Raw genomic sequence first — 26,181 nt, 5'->3', positions numbered from 1 at the left:
CTTCTGGAAGATGATGATTGGATGTGCTCTGTAGATCTTCAAGATGCATATTACCACATAAAAATGGACAAACACTCAAGAAGATACCTCCGCTTTGATATAGGAGCCAGTCAATACCAGTTTCAAGTCCTGCCCTTCGATCTCTCTACAGCCCCCAGACTGTTCACAAAATGCATGGCAGTGGTTATCGCTCACTTGCGACTTTAAGGATTCCAGGCATTTCCATATCTAGATGACTGTTTCTTTACCACCCCCACCAAGTGTCCACTGGAAGAAGCCCTGCAGTATACTCTCTTAACAGCTCAAAGCCTGGGAATCACTATAAACTGGGAGAAATCCAACACAACCCCAACTCAGTCTTTGGAATTCTTAGGGGTACTGTTGGACATGAGAAATTGCACAGCATCCCTTCCAGAACACAGACTTCAGAGAATAACACAACAAGTTCAACTGCTGCACTGTCACCACAAATCCAAAACTCGATCAGTACTTTAGCTATTGGGGTCAATGGCAGCTTCGATTACCATTGTTCCTCTAGCCAGATTTCACATGGGACTTCTTCAATGGCTACTTCTCACTCAGTGGTACCCGCTACAACACCCTTTGTCTTTTCAAATAAGTGTGACTTAGTGATGCAAGCAAGATTCACTCTGGCGGATGTCTCAAAATCCCCAACAATGGTCTTGCTCTTTCACCCCCCATCAACCAATAGCCACGGTGACCACGGATGCCTCACTGATGAGGTGGGGGGGTTATGTCAGGGAAACTCAGCCCAAGGCACCTGGTCAGAGACAGAGACCCTTTTGCATATCAATGTCCTGGAACTGAGGGTGGTGCTTCTAGCGTTGCAAGCATTTCACTCCATCCTTCCATCAGGGACTATTGCGATCCAATCAGACATGTCAGTGGTCTGATACATCAACAAACAAGGGGGCACCAGATCTTACCCATTATGCCAAGAGGCCTTGAGAATATGGCAATGGGTGATAGCTCACAACTGCTTTCTGATTGCAATGCACATTCACGGGAGCTCCAACGTGATAATGGACAAATTGAGCAGGTGCATTTTACAGCCTCACGAGTGGTGCCTCAATCCTCTGATAGTGGTAAAAATCTTCTACTGCTGGGGCCAGCCTTGCTGTGACCTATGTTCCTCCCCAACCAACTACAAGTGCAGCAACTACTTTGCCCTGATCCCCTCATCGCAGACAGTCACCAAGGGATGCTCTAGTCCACACTTGGCCCTTGGGTCTTCTTTATGCCTATCCTCCTCTTCCCCTCATCTCCTGATTTCTAAAGAAAGCACGCCAGTTGAAGAGCAACGTGATCCTCATTGCTCCATATTGGCCTCAACAAGTCTGGTTTCCCTTCCTTTGGCCTCACCTACTAGATCAACTGTGGATCCTCAATCCATCCCCAGCATTGATCTCCCATCTGCAGGGTCTGATTCACCCCAATCTAACAACCCTGAAACTGACAGCTTGGTTTCTCCATGTCCTATGATTGCCAGGCATGAAAACCTTTCATCCCCTGTGCACAATATTCTTATTGCATCTCATAAATCATCCGCCAGACTAATTTATCTTAACAAATGGAAGAGGTTCTCTCTATGGGCAGCAGATAAGCAAATAGCCCCCTTGTCAGCTTCAGTCTAGGTGGTATTGGATTACTTATCACATCTGTTCCACTTTGGGGTGTCTGCCTCTACTATCCATGTACATTTGGCTGCCATCTCAAATTTTCATATTGGTTTTCAAGATTCTTCTCTTATGGCACACAGACACTGTAAAACCTTTTTGAAAGGGGTTATACACCTAAAACCTCCCTTTAGAGAATCTGTACAACCTTGGGATTTGGCTTTGGTTCTGCAAGCTTTAACAGATCCACCCTTTGAACCTGCATCCTCTTGTGATGTAAGATATCCCTCTCTTGGAAAACTTTGTTTCTGACTGCAATCACATTGGCCAGACGATTGTCAGAACTTCAGACCTTAAGCATCAAACCTTCCTATTTTATCTTCCATAAGGACAGGGTATCACTGATAACCAACTCTACGTTTTTACCAAAAGTGGTGTCAGAGCGATCTATCAACCAGTCTATTGATCTCCCAGTGTTCTTTCCTAACCATTCTAGCAAGGAAGAGTACTGCCTGCACTCCTTGGATGTTCATAGGCAATTACGATTTTATCTGGGCAGAACAAAATCTACCCGTAAATCAGACCAACTTTTTCTGGCTTTTTCTGGACCTAGACAAGATCATGCTGTATCAAATGTTACATTGGCTTCATGGTTGAGATATTGTATCACCTTTATCTACAACAAAAATAATCTCACCTTGCTTAATACAGTAAAAAGCACATTCTACAAGATCTATGGCAACTTTAACAGCTTTCTATGCTAAGGCTTCCCTCAATGCTATTTGCTCAGCTGCAACTTGGGCCAAACCTCATACCTTTATTCTTCATTACAAATTGGACTTGGCCTCCAGAGGTAGAGCTTCCTTTGGTTCCATGGTGCTCAGGAATGTTCTTCCTTGTGGGCCACCCAGGAATACAGGTAGCTGGGGACTCTGTCCCATCAGTAAGGAATGAACGAAGATTAAAAACATCAGATAAAGAAGTTATGTCTTACCATAATGTTCCATCTGCGTTGATGATCTTCATTCATTCATTACTACCCACCCTCCATCCCCCATCCGGAGGTTCTTGGTTGATCTTATGTACTCTTTTTGGTAGGTCTGTTATGACCAGAGGTAGCCTCTACTTTTATCTATCAACTTGCAAACTTGATCTGAGGTAACAAGGAGCAGAGCATTCTGGGTAGGACCTTGGATCGAGAGTTTTTGGTTGACATGAGCTTGACATTGGCCAGTTCAATTCCGAGGATGGAACCGATAGCCCATCAGTAATGAATGAACAAAGATCAACAACACATATGGAATGTTATGGTAAGACATAACTTCTTTTTATGGGTAGTTAGTGAAGTAGAATTTGAGAACGTTTGAGGTCTTTGGGTCATTATTCTGGGAATTATTGAGACTATGCATCAAGCACTACATATAATTATGGTGGTTTTACTAAAAAAATCTTAAACAACTAGAATATATGTGCTTGAAATGGAAGTAGCAGGATGAGAAGAAAGACAGCGTGACATTAGAACAAAGAAAAAAAGACAAAAATGATTATATAACAAGCCCTTAATATACTTGAAGATGGAAATGCAAGTAGTGTATTTAAAAGGAAGGAAAATGGGAAAAATGTGACAAGTGACTTTTTAGCAACTGGAATTCAATGCAACTGATGATGATTTTTAGAAATGCTATTCCAGAAATGGTGGCAGGTGATGACATTCATTACATTTCAGAGTGGTATGTAATAATATTCATTGCCTAATAAAGTGATATAGCACAGGAAAATGGATAGATTCACTACTGTCCAGGATACATGGAAAAAGCGAAGGGTTCAGAATTGGGGAGCAGCACCTGTACAGTTTATCTAAGAGAAATAAATAAACTTGAAAGACCATAATTATTATCTATTACTCTACTGCATTCAAAGCTAGTTCTAATATGTTTTTTAGCCCTCCACAATCAGACAAAATACAAGTGTATCTTTTGTCTACTGATGTTTCTTTTTTCTATAAATCATACAGTAACACCTTTTCATTAATCACAAAACCTGAAGAACATTTTGCCATCAGTTCTCAGAACATAATTTATCTGCTTTAAAATTTGAATTTCTTGTCATCAGTTAACTTTCAAAATAAATAAACTCTCATGGCCCCATGGTGTAGTGACATGAAACTGTATGGCCCAGTCAGCTTTTGTTTAATGAGCTGTACTGCCATCTGGGGGACCCTTAGAGGATGTGTTGGAGCAGTCAGTACCAGATGACAAATCCTCAGGGGGAGGGAGGTTGTCTGGCACATGATATTGGTGACACTTGGGGATAACTGGTTGTGTTACATACTTTTAACCGCCTTGCACTTTTTTAGACAAGGACATCCTTGTTGAACCATGGGGGGGGGGGAGAGAAACGTTTTGTGAAGGAATATGTATGCATCTTCTTTCTGACTAGGCAGCTATTATGAATCAATTAGTAGCCCAGGGGATGGAAGAGTAGGACCTGCAACTGGCTATTTTGGATAGGAATTTACCCCTCCACTGAGGCAATAGATGAGCCAGTAGATCTCCCAGGCAGGAACAAATGGCCATAGTGCTCTCACCTAACATAGAAATGCCTGACTCCTGCCATTGCAGAATGAATGGACTGATGGGGTGATGGTAGTAGAGATATTAAGCAGATATCCTCTGGAGGATGAAGGATAAGGGATTGGGGGAGGGGTAAAAAATGATTACCAAATATAGCACGTGTTATGTACCAATAAATAATACAGAATATTTCAAACATCTTTTTTACTTATGTTTAAACATTAACCAGGTAATCTGAGGCATCTATACCACAACTGTTAAATCCTTTACTGTGTCTTTCATTCAGATACATTGCTTGTTATGCTTTGTACATTTCTTACCTGTTTTAAAGAACCCTTTGAAGTGAGAAACATGTATGCCATGTAGCTAGGGATTAGTATCATTGAAGACAGAGCCATAAACCATCCAACACCTTGACCCCACTTTGGGAAGACATAATGTCCCATTGTAAGAGGTGTCATTTGTACTGCACTAAAAAGAAACACACCCTAAAAGAAAAAAAGAGAAAGAAGAACATGTTACATATCCATAATATTGGTCAGTATTTCTGGATCATGATGACTGTCAAACATGTCTGTAGAAAAATATCAATACAATTAAATTAACTGAAGGAGAGTGCCTAAACACTTAGTTTCAAATTTCTTGAATATCACTGCCCTGCTTGAATATTGAACCCTATTCTGCAGATGCATGAGAGCATTAGCGGGTATTTATAGTGGGTGGGTTTTCTCTTCCGTACCATTGTACTTGCCAGAGACTATCCACTGGCAGTCACAAATGCTTTAAACTGCAATGGAGAGTCTGTCCCATAGTTACAAATTTAAGCTGTGAGATGTAATGTGCCCTGAAGATCTGTGTTTTATTCCCACAACCTTCACATGCTTACTGTGGCATGTGTAAACAGTTTATCCAAGAGAAGTCTGCTAGGTCAACCTTCAAAATACACTTAACGAGCTGACTAAGGTTTTCTGGCCAACTTCTGAATCATATAGTGAAAACAGATAAATAAAAGTTTTCTCTAAAGGAATATGTTTGCAGTATACTTACATCTAATTTGAAAATGAATCAATTACATGAAGGTAAGATGGTACTGGGACATTGGCAATCTGGAGGGTTAGATGGGTGCAAAGGAATTCAAGTCAAATAGCAGGGATAGATGAGATATACTAATTAATAATCCCGTGGATGTATTCATGGTAGACAGTGGAGTTCTGAAACAGGACTTTTGCATTAATGGATACAAAGGATGCATGTTACATTAAAACTGACTATAGAAGGTGGTAACATCAAGCTACACAGAAGTTGTTTGTTAGATATTTCTGGTTGCATTTCTACTATCCCATAGCATCAGGGAAGCATCTATCCTGTTGTCCTTTTAAAGCCAATTGCAATATACAAAACAAAGTATATTGGTATACTCTGTGTTTACCTGTCATCTTTAAGTTGGTGACCACATTTTTCTTTGTTAGAAATCATTTGATTCATACAATGTTCTAGTATGTAGCAATGTCATTTTAAGGACTCCTGTTGGCATTTACCTTCAGGGTAGTTTTATGCTGTATGTTACCAGTCATACAATCCACTTTGGCTACTGGGGAATATTCTGTTCAGAAATCCATAGCTCATTACTAGTATGATATATTTGACCCTATAATGTGACTTACTTCTTTGCCTGATCCTGTCATGTGACTTATTTCTTTGCTTCTCTTCCACCTGTCTTCCACCATTGTCATTTGATGATGGTTTTTGGGGTATGTAGAGGCTGCATTCCTTCAGTATTGTTGTTTTCACAATATGTTTTCATTCTACATATGGCTCTCAGTAATCAATGTTCCACATAGGTTCATAGGTATTTACTAGGCTAATGACGACAAGGGCCTTTGTAAGCCTAGCCATGCATCCCAAATCTCTGCCAAGTCCTGATACTCTAGATAAGTGTAAACATGGGCCTGTGAGATGAACCATTTACAGGTTGCCTGTGTCCATTATAGACACAGGTGACAAACCAGGGATGAATTTCTGGTTTTCCATCCAATTGCTCAAGTTGCACTTGAATTGGGTTAGAGAGGAACTGTGCTTCACATGGATGGGGAGCCTGTTCCATAGATAGGGTAGTCTCTGGGATACTGGGATACATACCTATTTCTCCAGCAGGTCCTATTTATATCACAGGCAAGCTTTAAGTTTTTAGAACAGGTATTCTGGTGCTGTCTGTTTTGTGAATATGCAGGAGGTCCATCAGAGTAGGGTCTGACAATGCCCTGTATGCCAGTCATAGATCTCCCCTCAAAAGCCTGTAGGAGACAGAATACAGGAATAGGGCCTTGAGGTGGTCTGCATAGGACATTTTACTTATGCCCTGTATTCTTTTAGTGAGAAACTTCTGTGGACATTCCAATTGGTGGATATGGCTAGCTATGTACATACCAAAGGGGACATTGTACTGAATGACAGGTCTGACGAATGCTGAATACAGTGAAACAATGACTTCCTTGGACTTAGATACCATACCTTTGTTTATAAGTTGCACAACATAGAATGATTCCCTCACCACTGTAGACATGTGATGGTCAAAGGCTAGATTACTATCTATGTGTGCCCCTAAGTCCCTGACTTCTAGGTCAACTCTAAGGGGTGTGTTGTCAATGATAGTTACCAGGGATGAATGACTTCCCAAAGGATACTACTATACATTTCTTGGCATTTAGTTTTAGTCCATGGCACTGACACCAGTTGTTTGCCTGTGTTAGCTCTTCCTGGAGGACAACAGTGTCAGTGCGAGATTTAATGACAGCTCCTAATTTGCAAACATCTGCATATTTAGTCAGCATGAGACCACTGACATTGGCCTTGACTTCTGAGAAGTAAATGCCAAAAAGGAGCGGTCCAAGGACTGATCCCAGAGGGACCCCACTGGCATACAGGTTTGTACCTAACCTCTTGAGTTTGTCAACAATGCCTGAGTGGGGTATTGTGTCAAATACCTTGGCAAGGTCAAGGTACGCAGTGCGAATGATTTTGTCCTCATCCATTGCTTTGGTGGCCTTCTCAAAGAAGTCCAACAGGTAAAGTAGGCATGATCTGCCCTTGACGAAACCAAACTGAGTTGAGTCCAGTGTCTGGAGGTTTACTATATCTCTTTTGATCATCTCCATAATAATTCTTTCCATGGCTTACATATAAGACTAGTGAGACTTATGGGTCTGTAGTTTCTAAGGTCTGTAGATGGCCCACCTTTGTGCAGAGAGATGACTGTTGCCTTTCTCCATTCATGAGGCATGAAGCCTGTTTGGAGGCTACAGTTAAATAGTAATTCCAGACGCCCTGATAGGTCATGTTTCATGCTATTTGGTAGGTATACTGGAATATTGTCTGGGCCCATTGATACAGTGTTCTTGGTCATAGAGAGATCATTAAGAACTTGTTCCCTAGTGATAGTAGAGGGAGTTATATTTGATATTTCCTGAGGGAAGGCTGAGGGGGGGGGGGGGCGGGTAAAGTTGGAGCTGAATTTATCAGCCAGGAGGTTTGCTATATCTTCTGACTCAGTATAGGTGGCTCCATTTACAATGAGCTCTGCACACAATTGTATATTGCCTTTGAGGTTGTGGGCATACCTAAGAATGCTTTGTGGTTGCCCTTGGCTTGGAAGGCCAAACGTATCTCAAATTTGGCTTTGGTAGACTTTATTTGCCCTCTGAGTTATTTGTTTAGTTTGATGAGAGTGCTTTTATTCTGCTGGGTGCTGCACCTCCTAATTTTTGCCATGATATTCTTCCTCCTGTTATACAGCCTATTGATTTTGTGATTCCACCAGAGTGGCTCATTTTTTGAGTTAGTTCTGTACTTCTTCCTGGTGGGTACAACTGCTCTATGCAGCTATTAACATGCTTGTACAGGGTTTCTGTGAACAGTTCTGCAGAGGCAGCAATGTTCTCAGGGTTTATCGGGGCTTGACATTTTGCCAGGTTCTCAGTTAAAAGCAGGAGGTTAGCCATAAAATAGCTCCTGAATATGCATATTGTTTTATTTTTTTACCTTATTTCTAACTATGGCAGACTAATATTTAAATAATTTACATTACTCTTTCTTTCTTGGATCAGAAAGTACTCTAAGCTGCCAACTGATACAAAGAAAAGTCTTCTAAGTATTACAAGTAATACATGCACTTAAAAATGAGGTGAGGTATCAACAGGGTGAACAACAGTCAAGACAGTGACCTGGCAGTCACCATATGTTGCTCTTTTTCTCCAAGCAGTGAGATAATTATCTTTTTCTAAAGCAAATATGCCTGGTGATGGCAGGCATATCATTCACCAGGAAAGAAAGCTTGAGTAATAAGAAAAATCTGAGGCATACACTTTGTTATATCCTCTTCTGTAAACAGAGGAAGTGTGGGAATAGTTAACTGGTAGAATTTCACAGTCGCATATTTTATGAATCCAAAATAACCACAGTGACCTATGCAAAATGACTTATGCCAGATTCATTGGGGGCTGGGCTTTCCTGCTATGAGAGGGACATTTGGAATGCTACTCGTGTAGGAATCCTCCTTTGTGCAGTGTCAATATGGTTTTAAAATGTTTACTTCAAAATGATGCTGGTATGCAAGGCTAAAGAAGTGTAGCCACAAATCTGAACTGGCATCACATGAAAGTTAAATAGTAAGTTGCACTTCAGACCCTGCATTTTCAGTCATGTACTAACTAGAGCTTTAATGTTTCATTCTGGTTTTCAATAAACATCACATTTTACTGCACCATTCCTGCTGCCTACTTGAAGAAGTAAAACTAAAAATTACTTTTCGCATACTTTTTCACAAGTCACTCACACTTCATCAGTGCTTGCTTTTTGTACCATACTGCCTCTAAGGATGTCTGCTTTTCATAATATAATTCAGAATATATCCTCACATCTGCCACTGTCAAGCACCATATATTTATTTCTAGCATGTTCTTTACAAGTTCTTATGTCTCAAATAGTCACTAATCCTAACTCACAAAACTAACACAACCTCAGATTGGAATGCAGAAAGGCAATTGTAAAAATCAACCCCATTTAAGGGCTTTAAACAGCATTAGAATCCTGTCATATCCACACCAAGAAACATACGCTAAACTTCTTAATTGTTTTATTTGGCTGTCTTCAATCATTCATATTTCTTGAGGAAGTTGCTGGCACTGACAGGTTGCCAGTCAACAAACTGCCATCCACTATTCTCACAGATGACTATCTATATGGAACATGATAATTCTAAATACACACACACATATGTAGTCCAATGAGAACACCGTATCAATGAAGCTATTTATGACAACTAAGAAAATGATCACCAGATTGTTAATATGGAAACTTTATGAAACGTCAGGCATTTATGCCCAATGGAACAAAAACACTGATACCTATTTGAGAAAGGTAAGGACCTTACCAAACTATATGTTTGTAGTCATTCTCTAAAACTTCCAGCATAGGCTATACTGAAGCCAATCTGTTCCTGAAATAGTACAGCTATGGTTGTTAGCATGTGAGATAACACACTGATGACGTGGCTAGTGTTGGTGCCTCACAGGAACTGGTTCGGTACAGCAATTCCCATCTGGGGTGACTTCTATGTGGAATCTGCATGTCCTCTCTTGTCCATCTTGAATTTTCTGGGTACTCTTAGTTCCTTCAACATTCCAAAGATGTATTGTAGATGTACTAGTGAACTTTCAAATTTCTTATGTGTGTGTGTATGTGTGTGTGTGTTGTCTTTCTGAATAGACTGGCATCCTGACCAGCATGTGTTTCCCTGATTGTTCCCACAGAGTGCTAGACTATGGTCTGACACACCCACAGCCTTAACCTGGATAAAACAGGTATTGTAAAAGTGAATGACTCAATCAATGACCGAATGCATGAGTGAATATTAGGATCTGCAGCTTCTTCTATATGGCTGCAGATGACAGCATGAAAGTTCTATAATTCCAAAATCAGATGACTGCATTAGGTTACATGCCGATTCACTATCTAACAGAGGCTTGTTGGGGCTTCATTATTCTTCACTTATGAATCAAGTTCCTGACAGCAAAGAAGCTGGCATGTCTTGCTGACAGCATATGTTTTTAAACATGTCCTGCTTTTCATTTTCTCACTCTATTCATTACACTTTTAATGGCTTCATTTTCACTACAGGGACCACCAGTGTGTTTTATTCATAGCCACATGGTAGTACAGTTTTAATCTAAATACTTGGGATTATAAACATCAAGAGCTCAAATAATGAATTCTATATTACAGTTATTCCCCTGTATTTTCAACTCACATATTACAGAAAGAGTTACAGATTCTCGCCAGATAGACAAGTAATGCAAATGCCTCAGAATGGTGCTACTCATATCTCTGCATTGTCAACTCTTATATAATGAGTTACTGTATGTTGTCTTTGTTAGTGTAACATATTAGAGTCATACTTCTAGTGTTTAGCCATTAGCAACTGAAATTCTTCTCTGTAGACTTGGGTTTATGTTGATAATGCAACATGTTTAAAATATTTAGCTATGAATAAATTACTCTTGTATGATTTACCTGCTTATTTGTTGCAGAACACGCTTGATGGAGACAGAAAACTGCTTTGAACATTTGTACACTTTTAACACACAGTGGTATGGTGAAATGAAATGTGTGTCTGATTGAGGTGCAAAAATATATTGTATAGTATGTTTTATTTGTTTTATTTTATAAGCAAGAACAACATATCTTGTTTTATTCCTGAAGCCTGTCTGAGTATAATGAGTTATTAAAGCACATTTTATTTTAGAATCTGACAGTGTTTGACTATTTGCTTGATGTACTAAAATAGTAATCCTTATTACTTTTGGATCCACCTATAATCATTTAATTTTATAAAGCTCTTCTTCATCTTGGGCTTATATATACCATGCAGTGGTAATGAGGCTCTTGTACAATATTAGTACACAGTTGGCCTTCCTTTTTTTGTTACTAAAAAACCCTCTCTGTCATCCCTGTTGCATCTGCTGCTCTAGTTGAAAATGAGGCACATTTTGCAGATGCTGATGGAGGCTTTCTTATGTACTACTCAGGATGTAGTGCCCTAACTGTTCCTGGCCAGACTCCATCCACTATAAGGCCTTTTTATGTGTTACTCAGGCTGTAGTCTCCTAAATGATCCTGGACAGACACCTTCCATTGTGTTATGAAAGAGTACCCTACTATAGTAATCTGCCAGGTGTTGCCTTCTTCACCTACTTAACTCATTACAGTTGAGTGTGCCTCCAGATGTTTCTGCACTTACTTCCTACTGTGCCTCTAGGTGTCAAATATTGCTTATTCATATTTGCATTAATTGTTCCAAAACCATGCTACATACAAGGTATCAGAATATTTTATCTTAAAGCACAGCAAACACAACTGTATTAATACTGGAACTCTGTCAATGAGTATTTCTTACAACCATAAGGTGATAACTACATTTTTTAAAGGCTTAAGCCACACCCACTGGGAGTTAAAGGTACACACTCAAAAGCGCTGTACTGGAGGGAATGAGTTAGTATTAGGCTGTTGATCACTACCCAGACAAGCTATCTTCACTAAGCGGTATAACACTGTATGTCCTAAGATTGTGCACATATATTCACATTTGTTTGCTACTTTTCTCTTCTCACTGTAACGTTAATACCTGCTTCTGCATGAATGTGTGTACAATTTCCTTTCACCTTTTCTCATTCTTGCTACACCCCCCTTATTCCATATGCTTTTCTTGCACTGTCTACCTTACTGATGTGTTTGGCTTTAAAAGTTTGTCATTATACTATACAGTTGTTTCCTGATTTACTTCATCGCTAACACTCACTATTGCCTTATGCAAATGCTTCACACTGAGTATTACAATGTCAGTGTTTCAGCAGATAACACACTTGCCTTTGATACTAGGGAGTGGGTTCTATCTCCACACCAGCTGTTTGGATTCATATTCCATTGCAAGTGCTGTGAAGCAGTACTGTCGCTCTTTACTATTCACTCTTGATGCATCATTCTCCACTTGGAATCTTAGTCAGACATCTTGACTGGTGTTAATTGAGGTGGATGTAAAAGGAGAGCAGGGCCCTTTTCAAAAAAGAATAGGGTAGAGAACCATTGGTTCAGTGAACCAAACCCAAATAGGTTCACACAGAGCAAAATGCTTACAGTCTATTATTAACCTAGCCAATAAGCAGACACTGACGTGATGTCAGACTCAAACCTTGCACCTTGTGACTAAGGTGAAGACCTTAACCATTTTGCCAACCCAACCCTATTATTTCAGTTTTATCTGTAATCTACAAGTAAAAACTGCATCAAGGGAATTCAGATGGTTTCAACTACTCTAACACTTCTGCCCTGATCATACAGATTAGTAGCTTTTGCTATGAAGCTGTTCACTATATCATGCATTTGAAAATGAATGCTGTATAATACACAAGCATTTTTGAAACTGACAGTGAAGGCACATCATATCACATCATATCACAGAGGAGGATATCCATTGTATCTGCATGAGATCATGATCAGTGTGATCCAAAGTCCCCATAAAGAAGGTCCCTTTCATATAGGACAGGCAGTTCTATAGATCCACATAAATCTGAAAAGGTTTGTCATACCATTTTAGCTTTGTTACGCTGTATAAGAAAATGTTACATGGAAACCTCTTGGTGTAACATTGGGGAAAGTTATACATTCCTTAATGCATTTATTCTTGACATTACAATTAACATATAATTTGTATTCTGATAAGAAAAAAATGAACTGTTGGACATAAACCAGCATATGCTTATCCAACAACCTGTTTAAAAAAAAAAAAAAAAAAAAAAACAAGCATGTAAACCTTCCTATAGATTCTTCAACAGTTGTGTGTCTCAGGGGAGAGCTATGCATAAAGCCCATAATGAGTCCCTTTTAAACCAAATATCTAGGCCTATATTCTAAACAGGAACACTGTCATACCTATTCAGAATTAGATGTGGGGTTCATCTACCTTAGTGTTTCTATACACCCTCCACACCATTCCTACCAAGATGAATACTGAATACAGTAACAATAATGCCCCAAAAAGCCAGTGAGATGTCCCCAGGAAGACAGGCAAAGCTACCATTTTCAGTTGTAAAAAATTTCCCTTTCAGGAAGAAACTAAAAATAAGAGCCTTTGACCATACAAAAGGTAGGGTTAAAAAGAGCTCTGACTCAATGGCACATTTGGACAAGACAGGCTGAGTTTTCACCAGTAGAATGATATTTTCTATCCTTTCCCATGTATTGCACTAAATGAATGAGATACCAACTTTTTTTTATAAGCAAACAAGCTCTAAACCATTAGTAGCCCACAGAGAAAGGTTATTCTTTGAGTGAAAAAATGCTTCATTTAGAAATTTACCAGTTCATATATCAGAATAGGTTCATAGATATGTACTAGGCTAATGGCCCTGGAGCCTTTACAAGCCTAGCCCATAGGATTACCCTGGCATTGTGCCACCTGACCTTAGTTCCCGGTGCATATCTTTAGGATGCAGGAAACTGGAGAAAAACTGGAGACCCTGCTGAAAACGTGCAGACTCCAAACTAGAGTCAGCCCTTCTAGAAACTAAATTAAGGCATCAATACCAACACTGTACCCCAGTGCCATCAGTGTGTTGCAAATTAAAACTTCTTACCATTATAACCATATTTTTAATTTCTGTCCACTTTTCCACACACTCATCTGCATATTTTTATAAACAATTTTGCCCTGTCTTCGAATGTGCAATGCCAGTTCACTAACTGTTCACTGTTCGCTGCAGATTCAAAGGCATTTCTCATCTACTTTTTCTCTACATCTTGCTGTATTTGTGGGACTAATACCTTCCCCATTTACTCTTTCCAATTGAAACTATTTTTGTCTTTGTCTTATCTGACAGACTTTAATCTTTCATTACTTTATAGCCTATGGAAATGTGGATTCTATTCCAGGATTTAGTTGCACTTACTATAATCAGACTCAGCATTTAATGGCTATAGATTTCACACATTGATTACTGGAATTTTAATAATAAGTTTACATTGTATGTTACCTGTATAGGGAATCACCAACTAGACATAGCAACCCTTGCAGAATCCTGTGTTTATTCATAAATTTGAATTATATCCACTATCAAAGATATTCTTTAGGTATTTAGGATTTACTCATCAGACATATCCTCTGGGGTGGAGTTAGGTATTATAAATAAGTTCACAAAACTAGGCATAAATCCCTACATCACCAGATGGATAGCCAATTGGCTCATACACAAGGCACACATGATAAAAGTGGGTGAATACAGATCCAACAAGAGGCCCGTTACTAGTGGTGTGCCACAGGTCTCAGTGCTGGGATCACTCCTGTTCACAGTATACTTCTCTAAAGTCAAGGCTAATGTAGAAGACCTCTGGATGACAAATAGCAATCACTGACTCCCCCGATAATGTAGATATCCTTCAGGAAGGTCTAGATCAGAAAAATGATTGGAGCTAGAACTATGGCCTAAAATTACATATGAAAAAATGCATTATCATACCCTTTAGAAAGTCAAGGTCCCCCTGAAAATTACAACATCAATAGCATAACCCTAAGAGTATACTCAGAGGTGAGATATCTATGTACACAGATGGATAGTAGCCTAAACTTTGACTACAGTGTGTCCACAGTGGTAAGGAAGTCTTTTTATGTGGCACAACTTATAAGTAAAGGTATGGCATCCAGATCCAAGGACATTATAGTCTCACTGTACTCAGCCCTCATTGGACCAATAATTGAATACAATGTGCCATTTTGCATGTACTTGACTAGGCACTTACAGCAGCTGTAGTGACCTCAGCGGTTCCTCACAAAGAAAATACATGGTGAAACAAGCAAAACGAAAAAATGGAGACAAGTAAAAAAACAGTACTTCACCAAAACCAAATTACTTGCGGAGGAAATAAGGCAAACAAATTCTTCTTTAACTGCTTTAATAGTCCACAAAGCCACAGCAACACGCCAACCAGGAACACAGCAAAATCCACAGAAAAAACAAGTGCACATGAACGCCAGACCTTTCCACTGCGTTTTCGTTTTAGTCACTTCCTCGGATGTAACAGAGTACATACTGAGGTTTCTGATCACCTTAAGTACACCCATAAATTATCCTAATTCAATAATTGACCAATGAAATAATTAAACAATCAACCCTACATTTAAAACTTTTTTGTTTGTAAGTGAGTCAGTATGCTACCTAATAAACTAGCTTTCTTGTACACATTCCTATGAACAACTGCTAAGAACCATCTATTTCAAAAGAATTATTTAAAAAAAAAAAAAAAAGCAGTTGTTCATAGGAATGTGTACAAGAAAGCTAGTTTATTAGGTAGCATACTGACTCACTTACAAACAAAAAAGTTTTAAATGTAGGGTTGATTGTTTAATTATTTCATTGGTCAATTATTGAATTAGGATAATTTATGGGTGTACTTAAGGTGATCAGAAACCTCAGTATGTACTCTGTTACATCCGAGGAAGTGACTAAAACGAAAACGCAGTGGAGAGGTCTGGCGTTCATGTGCACTTGTTTTTTCTGTGGATTTTGCTGTGTTCCTGGTTGGCGTGTTGCTGTGGCTTTGTGGACTATTAAAGCAGTTAAAGAAGAATTTGTTTGCCTTATTTCCTCCGCAAGTAATTTGGACATGGTGAAACAACATGAACTATCTGGATAGACTAAAAGCCCTATCCCTTTATTCTCTCTTCTACCGACTATTAAGAGGTCACATGTGCCTGACCTACAAGGCATTCACAAATCCAGCCCTGATGGAGCTGCTACACATCCACAAGTCAAACAGCATGAGGGTCTCCTAATCTAGGGATTTAAATTTAGTCAACGACTCAAACAAAACATGCTGGAGAGACATATATGTTTCTTAGAGATTGGACCTTTGAAACAGGCTTCATATTCACATTAAGTGGAGCCCTTCCCAGCCCCTCTTCAAAAGCAATTTGGATCAATGGATAAGGAATCACAAATTTACACCTGGGATAGTGCCTACATCCATTATGGACAGAGGAAATCTGTAAGATACTCAATATACAGGCACAAATCCATGCCATCCTCTTATCCCTGGGGGCCATATATTGGGTAAAATTGGGTTATATTGGCTAGGCTTGTAAGGGCTCTTTAGCCATTAGTCTAATAATCTCCTATGAACCTATGAACCTCTGTTGTTAAGTGGAAGTAGTTATTTGTCATGGAAGTACCTCAGTCTACTACTACCTTTAATTAACCTCTAACAGAATGCATGAATTAGACCACAAATGTACATAATATCACTGTTTACATGCCAACTTTAGGTACTTCAGTAAATGATGAGGATAAAGATTCCTAGATAATATCTGATATTATCTCTCATGGCCATGTTTCATCTGTTTATTCCTAGAGATTTAGATATTTGCTTGAATCATAATTTTGTCTGAAACCAGTGACATCTTGTCAAAGCACAGCCTCATAAAATGCTCTCTGAAATCCCATATTATGTAACAGCATCCTCTGGAAATGACTGTTCCAAAACAGATCTAAAATACTTCCTCTTCTTCTTATGCTGCTCTTTACATTAGTAACCAATGTTTTTCTCTCCTGTGCCATACTTACAAATTAACAACGCTTACCTGATATACTAATAAATTGAAAGTCATTTGGAACTGTAGCTATCCACTTCTGTATGACTGTCACAGACTGAACCAATCTTCTAATACAGGCAAACCTGGAAGATGACATGCATTACTTTCTTAATATTATCCTAACAAAGAATGAAATTTACTCAGCCTGCATTAAATGCATAAAAGCCTTCTGAAACCAGAATTAGATATGTATGAGTTGTTAATCACACTCAGTAACGTTTGATGCGTAAAAGCAATTCTTATGATTTAATGATTTATTCTCCTTCCTCTGAAACTCACATTCAACAGATATTAGCAGCTCCAATTGCTTTAATCAGCCCTCCTCTGAATCCCATGTTATATAGATAAGAGCAGTTCCTATGCTTTAATCTACCTTCCTCCAAAGCCCAAATTTGGTAGGTAAGGCCAGCTCCTATTCTTTCCATATCTCCTCCACTGAAGCTTTCATTACATGGGTAAGGGTAGTTCTTAAGCTTTTATCACCCCACTTATAAAGCCAGTGTTATATGGGCAAGATCAGTTCCTGCGATTTAGTTTTTTTTAATTTCCTCTCCCCTGATGCTGATATTTGATGTGTAAGACCAATTTTTATAATTTAACCATGCCTTCCACCCTCTCCTCTGAAACCCACATTCAATGAGTAAAAGCAATGTCTATTACTTTAATCGGGTCTATATCACATAGTTGAAGTTCCATAACTCTGAACACCTAATGGTCTAACCATTTTGTTCAAAGTTACAGACATTCGACTATGAAAGAAAAAAAGAAACAACAACAGACAACAAAATAAATTGTTGTAAACTAGGGGGCAAGCCCCCCTGCACCCCCCAACCACCCCCGCTACTTAAATATACCAACTCTGAGATCGCACCACATTGAACTGAATGGAAACATCCACTTATGGAGATTTCCATTCAAATGCTTGAACTTTCACAAATCGGAACTTATGGTTTCGACCATATGTGGTTCGAACTTGTAAAAGTTTGATTATGTGATAGGAATCCACTTTAATCACCCCTCTTCTGAAGCTCATGTTATAATGATGACCATTTCTTATGATTTAATCTCTTATCCTATGAATCCACATTCAATGGGTGAAGTAGTTCTTATGCTTCTATTACCTTTCCTCCATCCCATGTTATATGGGTAAGAACAGTTTCTATGAAGCCCACATTCAATAGGTAAGAGCAAAAGCATAAAAAAGAACAAAAGTGCCTTTTACTTTAATAACACCTCCTCTAAATCTTGTTATATGAAAAAGACCAGTTGCTATGTTTTAATATTCCCTCCTCTAAAGCTCATATTTGATGGGCAAGGACAGTTCTTATTGCTTTAATCTCTCCTCTTCTGAACTCAAAATTATACGTGTAAGGGCAGTTACGAAGCTTCAGTTGCCCCCCTCTGAAGCCTATGTTAATGTGTAAGAGCAGTTCCTATGATTTAATCACCCCTTCTCTGAAGGCTATGTTAATGCGTAAGAGCAGCTCCTATGATTTAATCACGCCTTCTCTGAATCCTATGTTATATGTTTAAGAACAGTTCCTATGATTTAATCACCCATTCTCTGAAGCCTATGTTAATGTGTAAGAGCAGCTCCTATGATTTAATCACCCCTTCACTGAATCCTATGTTATATGTGTAAGAACAGTTCCTATGATTCAATCACTCCTTCTCTGTATCTCATGTTACATGTGTAAGAACAGTTCCTGTGATTTAATCACTCTCCTCTAAATCCCATGTTATAGGTGTAAAAGCAGTTCCTATGATTTAATCACTCTCCTCCAAATCCCACGTTATATATGTAAGAACAGTCCCTATGATTTAATCACCCTTCTCTGAATCCAATGTTATATGTATAAGAACAGTTCCTATGATGTAATCTCCCCTTTTCTGAATCCCATGTCATATGTGTAAGAGCAGTTCCTATAATATAATCACCTCTTCTCTGAAGCCCACATTTGAGGTGTAAGACGAGATCATGTGCTTCAGCTCCCCCCTTCTCTGAAACCCATGTTATATGGGCAAGGACAGTTTTTATGATTTAATCACCCAACTTTGAAGCCCACACATGATATCTAAAACCAGTTGTTAAGATTTCATCGGCCCTCTTCTGAAACCTACATTTAACGGATAACAGCAGTTTCTCTTGCTTTAATAACTCCTCTCTAAAGCTTTTTCTATATGGGTAAGAGCTGTTTTATGCTTCAATTCTTTCTTCTCAGGTATTTCATAAGTTAGAGAGGTAAGCAAAGATCCAGATAACTGTTTACTAGAAGTTTTTGAGAAGTTTTGCATTTTATAAGAATTCACAAATACTCTAGCCTTGAATGTACCAAAACAGCAAGCCATATTATGAGCAGAAGGTTTGCCCAAGTTCATATCTAATGCCTTGTATCTATACTTAGCAGCCAGATTGGCAAAGATTATTCAGTTTTATCTATGATTAATAAAAAACAGTGCTACTGACACTCACATTTCACTTGAGCTTGTTCTCTTCATGTTGACTTTACCTTTGCTACAGCCCACATTCTTGAACATGAGTCTAGATTTAGGTATTTAGGATTTTGTCACTAATCCTAATTCATGTTCTTTAACAACAATATCTAAAACTGCAAATTACCAAGTGGCTAAGGTTTTGAAAGAGTACAGCACATACCACCTTCTCTGCCAGAAATCAACATCTGCTAAATATAAAACTATGTTAATTCCCATGATGGAGGATGGTCTTCCTATCTTGATTCCTCTATCTATCTATCTATCTATCTATCTATCTATCTATCTATCTATCTATCTATCTATCTATATATCTATTCCTAATTACAAATTCATTTTAATGTGGTTTTCTGGTTTATGGTGTCAGACCCAAACCAGAAGCACTACTGTACCGCTATGATCAAGGTTAAAAGGTTAGTTGTTACTGAACAGAGTACTTTCTACAGCAGTACCCCTATATGTAAAGTATAACACATACTGCCCTTTTCTCTTCTCTCTTCTGTTTTCCATCTCTCTTTATCTGGCTTTCAGACAACAAGGGTACTGTACTACTTCTTAGTATAGCATCTCTCTCTCCCAACTGTTTCACATAAACTAGTTTTGAGCAGTAAGGAGTTCCCCATTGCAGTTGCTACACTTAGGAATGAATTGTCTCTCACTGTCCACTTCATATTTTGTGTTCCTTTCCTTTTTACTGCTGTAAACCATACTTCAGAAGGTGCACTCAGAAATTATGCCCAAAACTGGACTTGAACAGATAATTTTCATAGTTTTTATGGTACTATCAATTATGTGCGTAAGTACATGTTAATGCTTTGTCTGTGTACGGCTAGTATCTTTAGTGAAAAAGGCATATTGGATAACTTCACTTACCAATTGAGCAAATGATAAAATATGATAACATTAAGGGAACAGAAATAGCAAAGTTGAAAATGCTTTGAATGGAAAAAAGATAACAGATTGATGTAGGGTAACTGTAAATGACTTAACCCCATCTCCATACCAAGCCCACTTCCATGACTTGTGTTACACTGCCTTTTACTCTCTACATATGACAACAATTATTACAGCTGCACTCACAAAAAGCAAAGGTGCAACCTTCACTGGGTCCCCAACCTCATTCCCAAAATCCTAACTACATATGCACACAGCCTATTGTTTTCTCATTGATTTTTAATGGATTTCCCTTACATCATCATCAATATCAACCCCATTTTCTCCTTTATTCCCACTGTTTCCTACAGGGGGTTTGAGAGTTGCATCAACTGCTGCATCTGTCTCAATTCAGTTTCACTCCCCTACCTTCAACATCCTTATTTCCTCCTGCCTTCTTTTTGTCTCTTCTAAATCTTCTACACCAAATTGTCCTCTGCTTTATAGCGCATGTGCCCAAACCACTGCAATGTATTATCTTTGATGTTCTCTTCATTGGGGCTACTTTTGTTTCTGTTTACATGTCATAATTTCTTCACCTGTGCTACAGCATGCATCTTTTCATCCATCCGAGGCAATCAGCACTAATTTGGTTTCTGCTCTGATGTCATAATTTCTCCATCTATGATGCTGTGTGCATTCTTCAACCCATTCCAGACACTTCATCTTCATTAACTCTAGCTTCTTCAAATGCTCTTTCTTCACTATACAAGTTTCTGTACCACACAAAAGTAGTGGTTGCATGATGTTTTTGTGCACTTTACTTTTCAGCTTCTTTGTCATTCTTCTGCCACATACCACCACTGACACAGTGTGCCAGCTGGATGCAGAACCTTTGACCTCCTCATTCAGACTTCCCTTCTTCCCTTCTCCTCACCCACCCTAACCAGACACTTGGAACTGTTAACTATTTCCCACTCTATCTCAATTTTCAGCTTCTTCTGATTTCCCCACTTGTTTTTATGACAACTGACTTGTCAATTTCATCTAATTAGATTTAAGTTTTGCATTCCATTCCCCTATCATTTGCAGAGTCTGCTTTTAGCACCACATCATCTGCATACAGCAGCTTTGTTGATGTCTCCCATCTGACCTGTTTGATAGTTTAGTCCATTACCAGTACAAACAACAGCTAGCTCCGATCTGAACCCTGATGTACAATCACTCCTACTCAGAAACCCTCCATGAGGTCAAACTCTGTCTGTACTTGTGTCAGTGGGTACTTGTACATACACTCCACTAATTCTGCCAGTGGTTCAGAAAAGTGCTTCTCACCCATGTGGGTCATGGCAGTCCTCACTTTCAGTTCTGTCTGTCCCAATGTGAGTAGACAAGTTTCTCATTATCAATATCAACTCATATTTTGTAGGCCATACAACTGCTGTCTCAATGTTCTCTTTTCATTTCCATTAGAACACTGCTGTGGGAAGTACAGGCTGACACTGTGAATGCCACCCTATCTTTACACTAGAGTTTGATTGCCATGTGACTGTCCCTACCTCTGACGACATTCATCACTCTCTTTAAAAGACTCCTTCTCACCACAATTCACACACCATTTCTAGTTCCTCCTTATTCTAACTTGTATACGCCTGATACCAAGTCAAGTTGCTTTGCTGCACTGTCCTCATATATTGTCTCCTGGATACAGTTGATGTCCAGACATAACCTTACCATCATGTTATCTACTTCAGAGCTGCAACCTATATTCAGTACAGAAATCTTTATTTCATTTTTTTTCAGATTTTGCTGGTTTTTATTCCCAGCTTTCACTCAACAGAGCTATCCCATGTAATCCAGACAATTCAACTGGACACCAGCTGACATGTATCTTATTGACCTAGGATTGCTATGCTTTATGGCAGACATACACACTGGCCACTCAATCCTCCCACCATTGCATGGGTCCCTGACCTAGGTCGATCCTCTATCCATTTATCACCAGTAAATACCCATGCCCATTTTTGCTAATCTCAGTCAATGTCACCAAATTTCCTACTGTCAAATTGTATCTCATTTAACTGCTAGCTTGACACACCATGCAGTCTGTGATCTGTGTTCTCCTAGCTAAAGGATATTGTGCTGCTTCTGCTGACTTCCATCAGTTTTTGGTGCAGTCTATTGGCATACATCTCAGGTTCAACCTTTTAATGGAAACATTCAGGATGTTTTTGTGAGGTGGTAAGAACCCCTCACAGATACAGGGAGAATATGCAAACTCCACATAGACTGTATCTGGAAGTCAGGATTGAACCTTGCAAATAGTACTTAGAAGTCAAAGAACTTAGCCTTTATGGCTACAATTTTGAGGTACACGTCTGCATATTAAAGGCGCTACCAACTTGATTTTGCCAAATTTATTTTATTATTAGTTTATTTAATTTTTACTTCCTTATTTTTACTCAGTTTTTTTATTTTTCAATAAGCAAATAATATATAATTAACCATAGTAAAATATATTATAAATGATATAAAGAACTCTTATAGAGAACAAGCAAAATAAACTATGTACAATATATACAAGGGCCTGAAAACAGAACGTTGAAAATAATGTGCCAACATTTTCCAATTATCCATTAGCATTTTCAAGCATTACTAACAGGATTCTTCTGATACAAATCAATAAGAGAAATCACTTTAATCCAAGTATTATGTATGAATCAGGATGAATTCTTTCTTTTTTGACTTTAGTCTCTCTGAATGCTGTTTTAACACATCTCTTTGCCACCACAAGGATGGACCAAATAAGAGCATAGTTAACATTTATCAAATAATTTTTATTATTTACATTAAATAATATTAAAGGCTTTGATAAAGAAAAGTTATCAATGAATACCATTGTAAAAGTTCCTCTATCTTAGAATAAACTCATAGGTTCATAGGTATGTACTAGGCTAATGACCCTGGAGCCTTTACAAGCCTAGCCCATAGAAGTGCCCAGGCATCATCATCATCATCATCAAGGAGAAGCATTCATAGAATATAAGAATCTAATCTGCTTTACATTTTTGTAATCATCCCGAACAGAAAAGGCTATTATTTCCATTCATTTTGGCCATTCTATTTGGGGTTAAGAAGGCTCTATGCAAAAATTGCCAAGTAAATATATGCCAGTATTGAGACCAAGAAGTGTGTCTAACAGATGATAACAAATGAGATTTATTATGAGAAGGAAGTTGAGATACCTGACCTAAAGTAATATGATTCCAAAATTTTAGATTTAATTTTACCTTATATTCAATAAATATTTTATACATTTTTGAAGTGAGATTATTTTTGTGTCATGATATGCAATTTCATATATTAAATAGAAAAGTGTAGGTTCTTCATTAAAAATGTGAAATGGATATATATATATATATATATATATATATATATATATATATATATATATAGCTCATTTGGATGAGCTTTCAGATTATGTAATAACAGCAAATCTTGAGAGTTTAAAGGAAAACTCCACCCTCTCATACAGTCTAACTCAATAGTTAGGTTTTTTTATCTCCCTACAATATGGTTCTAGCATTGTGTATGTACCAGAAACCTGCTTGCAGTTTTTAAAACTTTTATTTCCTTGCATTGGAGTCAAAGGTTGGGAAAGCCCACCTGCTTATTTTTAAACACAACTTATCATATGCCTTGCAGAGAAATTCATCTCCACATGCATGATATATGATAGACACAGTTAAATCTGTAGTTTACCCTGTTAGGTACTGCTGTCAATCTTATATGTGTAATTAATCCTGCTAATGTCAGGAACACAGCAGATGAAATAAAAAAAAGAAAGCTGTGGAATTGTTACCACTATTTTTATTGCAGAGGGGAAGGGAACTTAACACTCCCCTTTCATAGCAAAACAAAGCAATTAGAGCACTCGGGAGTTTAAACACACACACACACACACACACACACACACACACACACACACACACACACACACACACACACACACACACACACACACACACACACACACACACACACACACACACACACACAAACACACACACAGGCCAGAACTGCAGAAAGAGTAAGGTTGCAACCCTATCAACTAGGTGCACTGATACTGTTCATAAAAAGGTCTTTTATGCTTTGTGTGACATCCTTCCAGAGGGGGATGCATATGTGGTACATGCAGATCCATTGTAAGAGATTCCCACTGACTTTGAGTCGGTCCTTGCATTATCAGGGAACGACCATAGTATATACAGCTGAATTTACTTTAACATACATTTACTATGTACCCTTGCATTAAGAACACTAAGAAAAAGAAATCAGAAGTACTTAAGTGAGTTTAAATGCGTGCGCACAGATGCACACACGCACACACAAGCACACACACACACACACACACACACACACACACACACACACACACACACACACTCTTTTATACACATGTACTTTATATACCTACACATATACAGAAACACACACACACACACACTATATATATATATATATATATATATATATATATATATATATATATATATATATATATATATATATATATATATATATATATATATATATATATATATATATATATATTTATATATGTATATATATGTGTGTGTGTATGTATAGATATATATATATATATATATATATATATATATATATATATATATATATATATATGTTCATATCAAACGACATGTTCAAATATCGAAAGTCAGTACACCGAAACAAAACCATCGACATTTCAAAACATCGACAGTACAGGTATACGAAACTACAGCGCTAACATGGGTCCTGCAAGGGGGAAGTAAAGGATATGATATGATACTGTACCCATACTACTTCCCCCTTGCAGGACCCATGTTAGCACTGTAGTTTCGTATACCTGTACTGCCGATGTTTTGAAATGTCGATGGTTTCGTTCGGTGTACTGACTTTCGATATTTGAACATGTCGTGGGTTTGACATGAACCCATATATATATATATATATATATATATATATATATATATATATATATACATATATATATATATATATATATATATATATATATATATATATATAGAGAGAGAGATGTGTGTGTGTGTGTGTGTGTGTGTGTGTGTGTGTGTGTGTGAGTGTGTGTGACAGCTGAATTTACTTTAACATACATTTACTATGTACCCTTGCATTAAGAACACAAAGAAAAAGAAATCAGAAGTACTTAAGTGAGTTTAAATGTGAGCGCACAGATGCACACGCGCACACACACACACACACACACACACACACACACACACACACACACACACACACACACACACACACACACTCACACACACTCTTTTATACACATGTACTTTATATACCTACACATATACAGAAACACACTCACACACACACTATATATATATATATATATATATATATATATATATATATATATATGGTTCTAGGTTATAACACCGACAGCACACAACATCGACAACGACATCACCGACACCACATCATCGACAGTTCACAAACACGACACCACACACACTCAACACATCATCACAACAACCAATAAACAAAACAAATTCCCTGACCAAAAACCACACACACAACACAAGCACACCTAAATCCTAACAAACAAACACTAAACCTTACATACACAACTATCCACAACCCTAACCGAAACTAACCCTAAGGTCCGTCACTATCGCACACTAACCTAACCCGCACCCTCACCCTAACTCACTTAACCCGCCCCTCACCCAAAAAAATGCACTACTGCACCCTTACCTAACCCGCGCCCTAACCGTAACTCACTTAACCCGCCCCTAACCCAAAACATTCACTACTGCACCCTTACCTAACCCGCGCCCTAACCCTAACTCACTTAACCCACCCCTACCCCTACAGA

The 26,181-nt window shown here is 38.2% G+C and overlaps 1 protein-coding gene across 2 annotated transcripts in view; it reads right to left on the bottom strand.

Annotated features, from left to right (window-relative positions):
* The window catches only part of SLC6A1 (solute carrier family 6 member 1), a 546,898-nt gene that overhangs the window by 51,835 nt on the left and 468,882 nt on the right, over positions 1-26,181 (bottom strand). For both annotated transcript variants that reach the window (XM_044078045.1, XM_044078046.1), the window contains exon 14: positions 4,531-4,698. In XM_044078045.1, coding sequence (XP_043933980.1) covers positions 4,531-4,698 — 168 coding nt within the window. The remainder of the gene's footprint in view (positions 1-4,530; positions 4,699-26,181) is intronic.

This window comes from Protopterus annectens, chromosome 7.part0 (assembly GCF_019279795.1).
Source record: "Protopterus annectens isolate FY-2018-M chromosome 7.part0, PAN1.0, whole genome shotgun sequence".
NCBI classification, from domain to species: domain Eukaryota; kingdom Metazoa; phylum Chordata; order Ceratodontiformes; family Protopteridae; genus Protopterus; species Protopterus annectens.
This window is presented reverse-complemented; position numbering and strand designations above follow the sequence as displayed.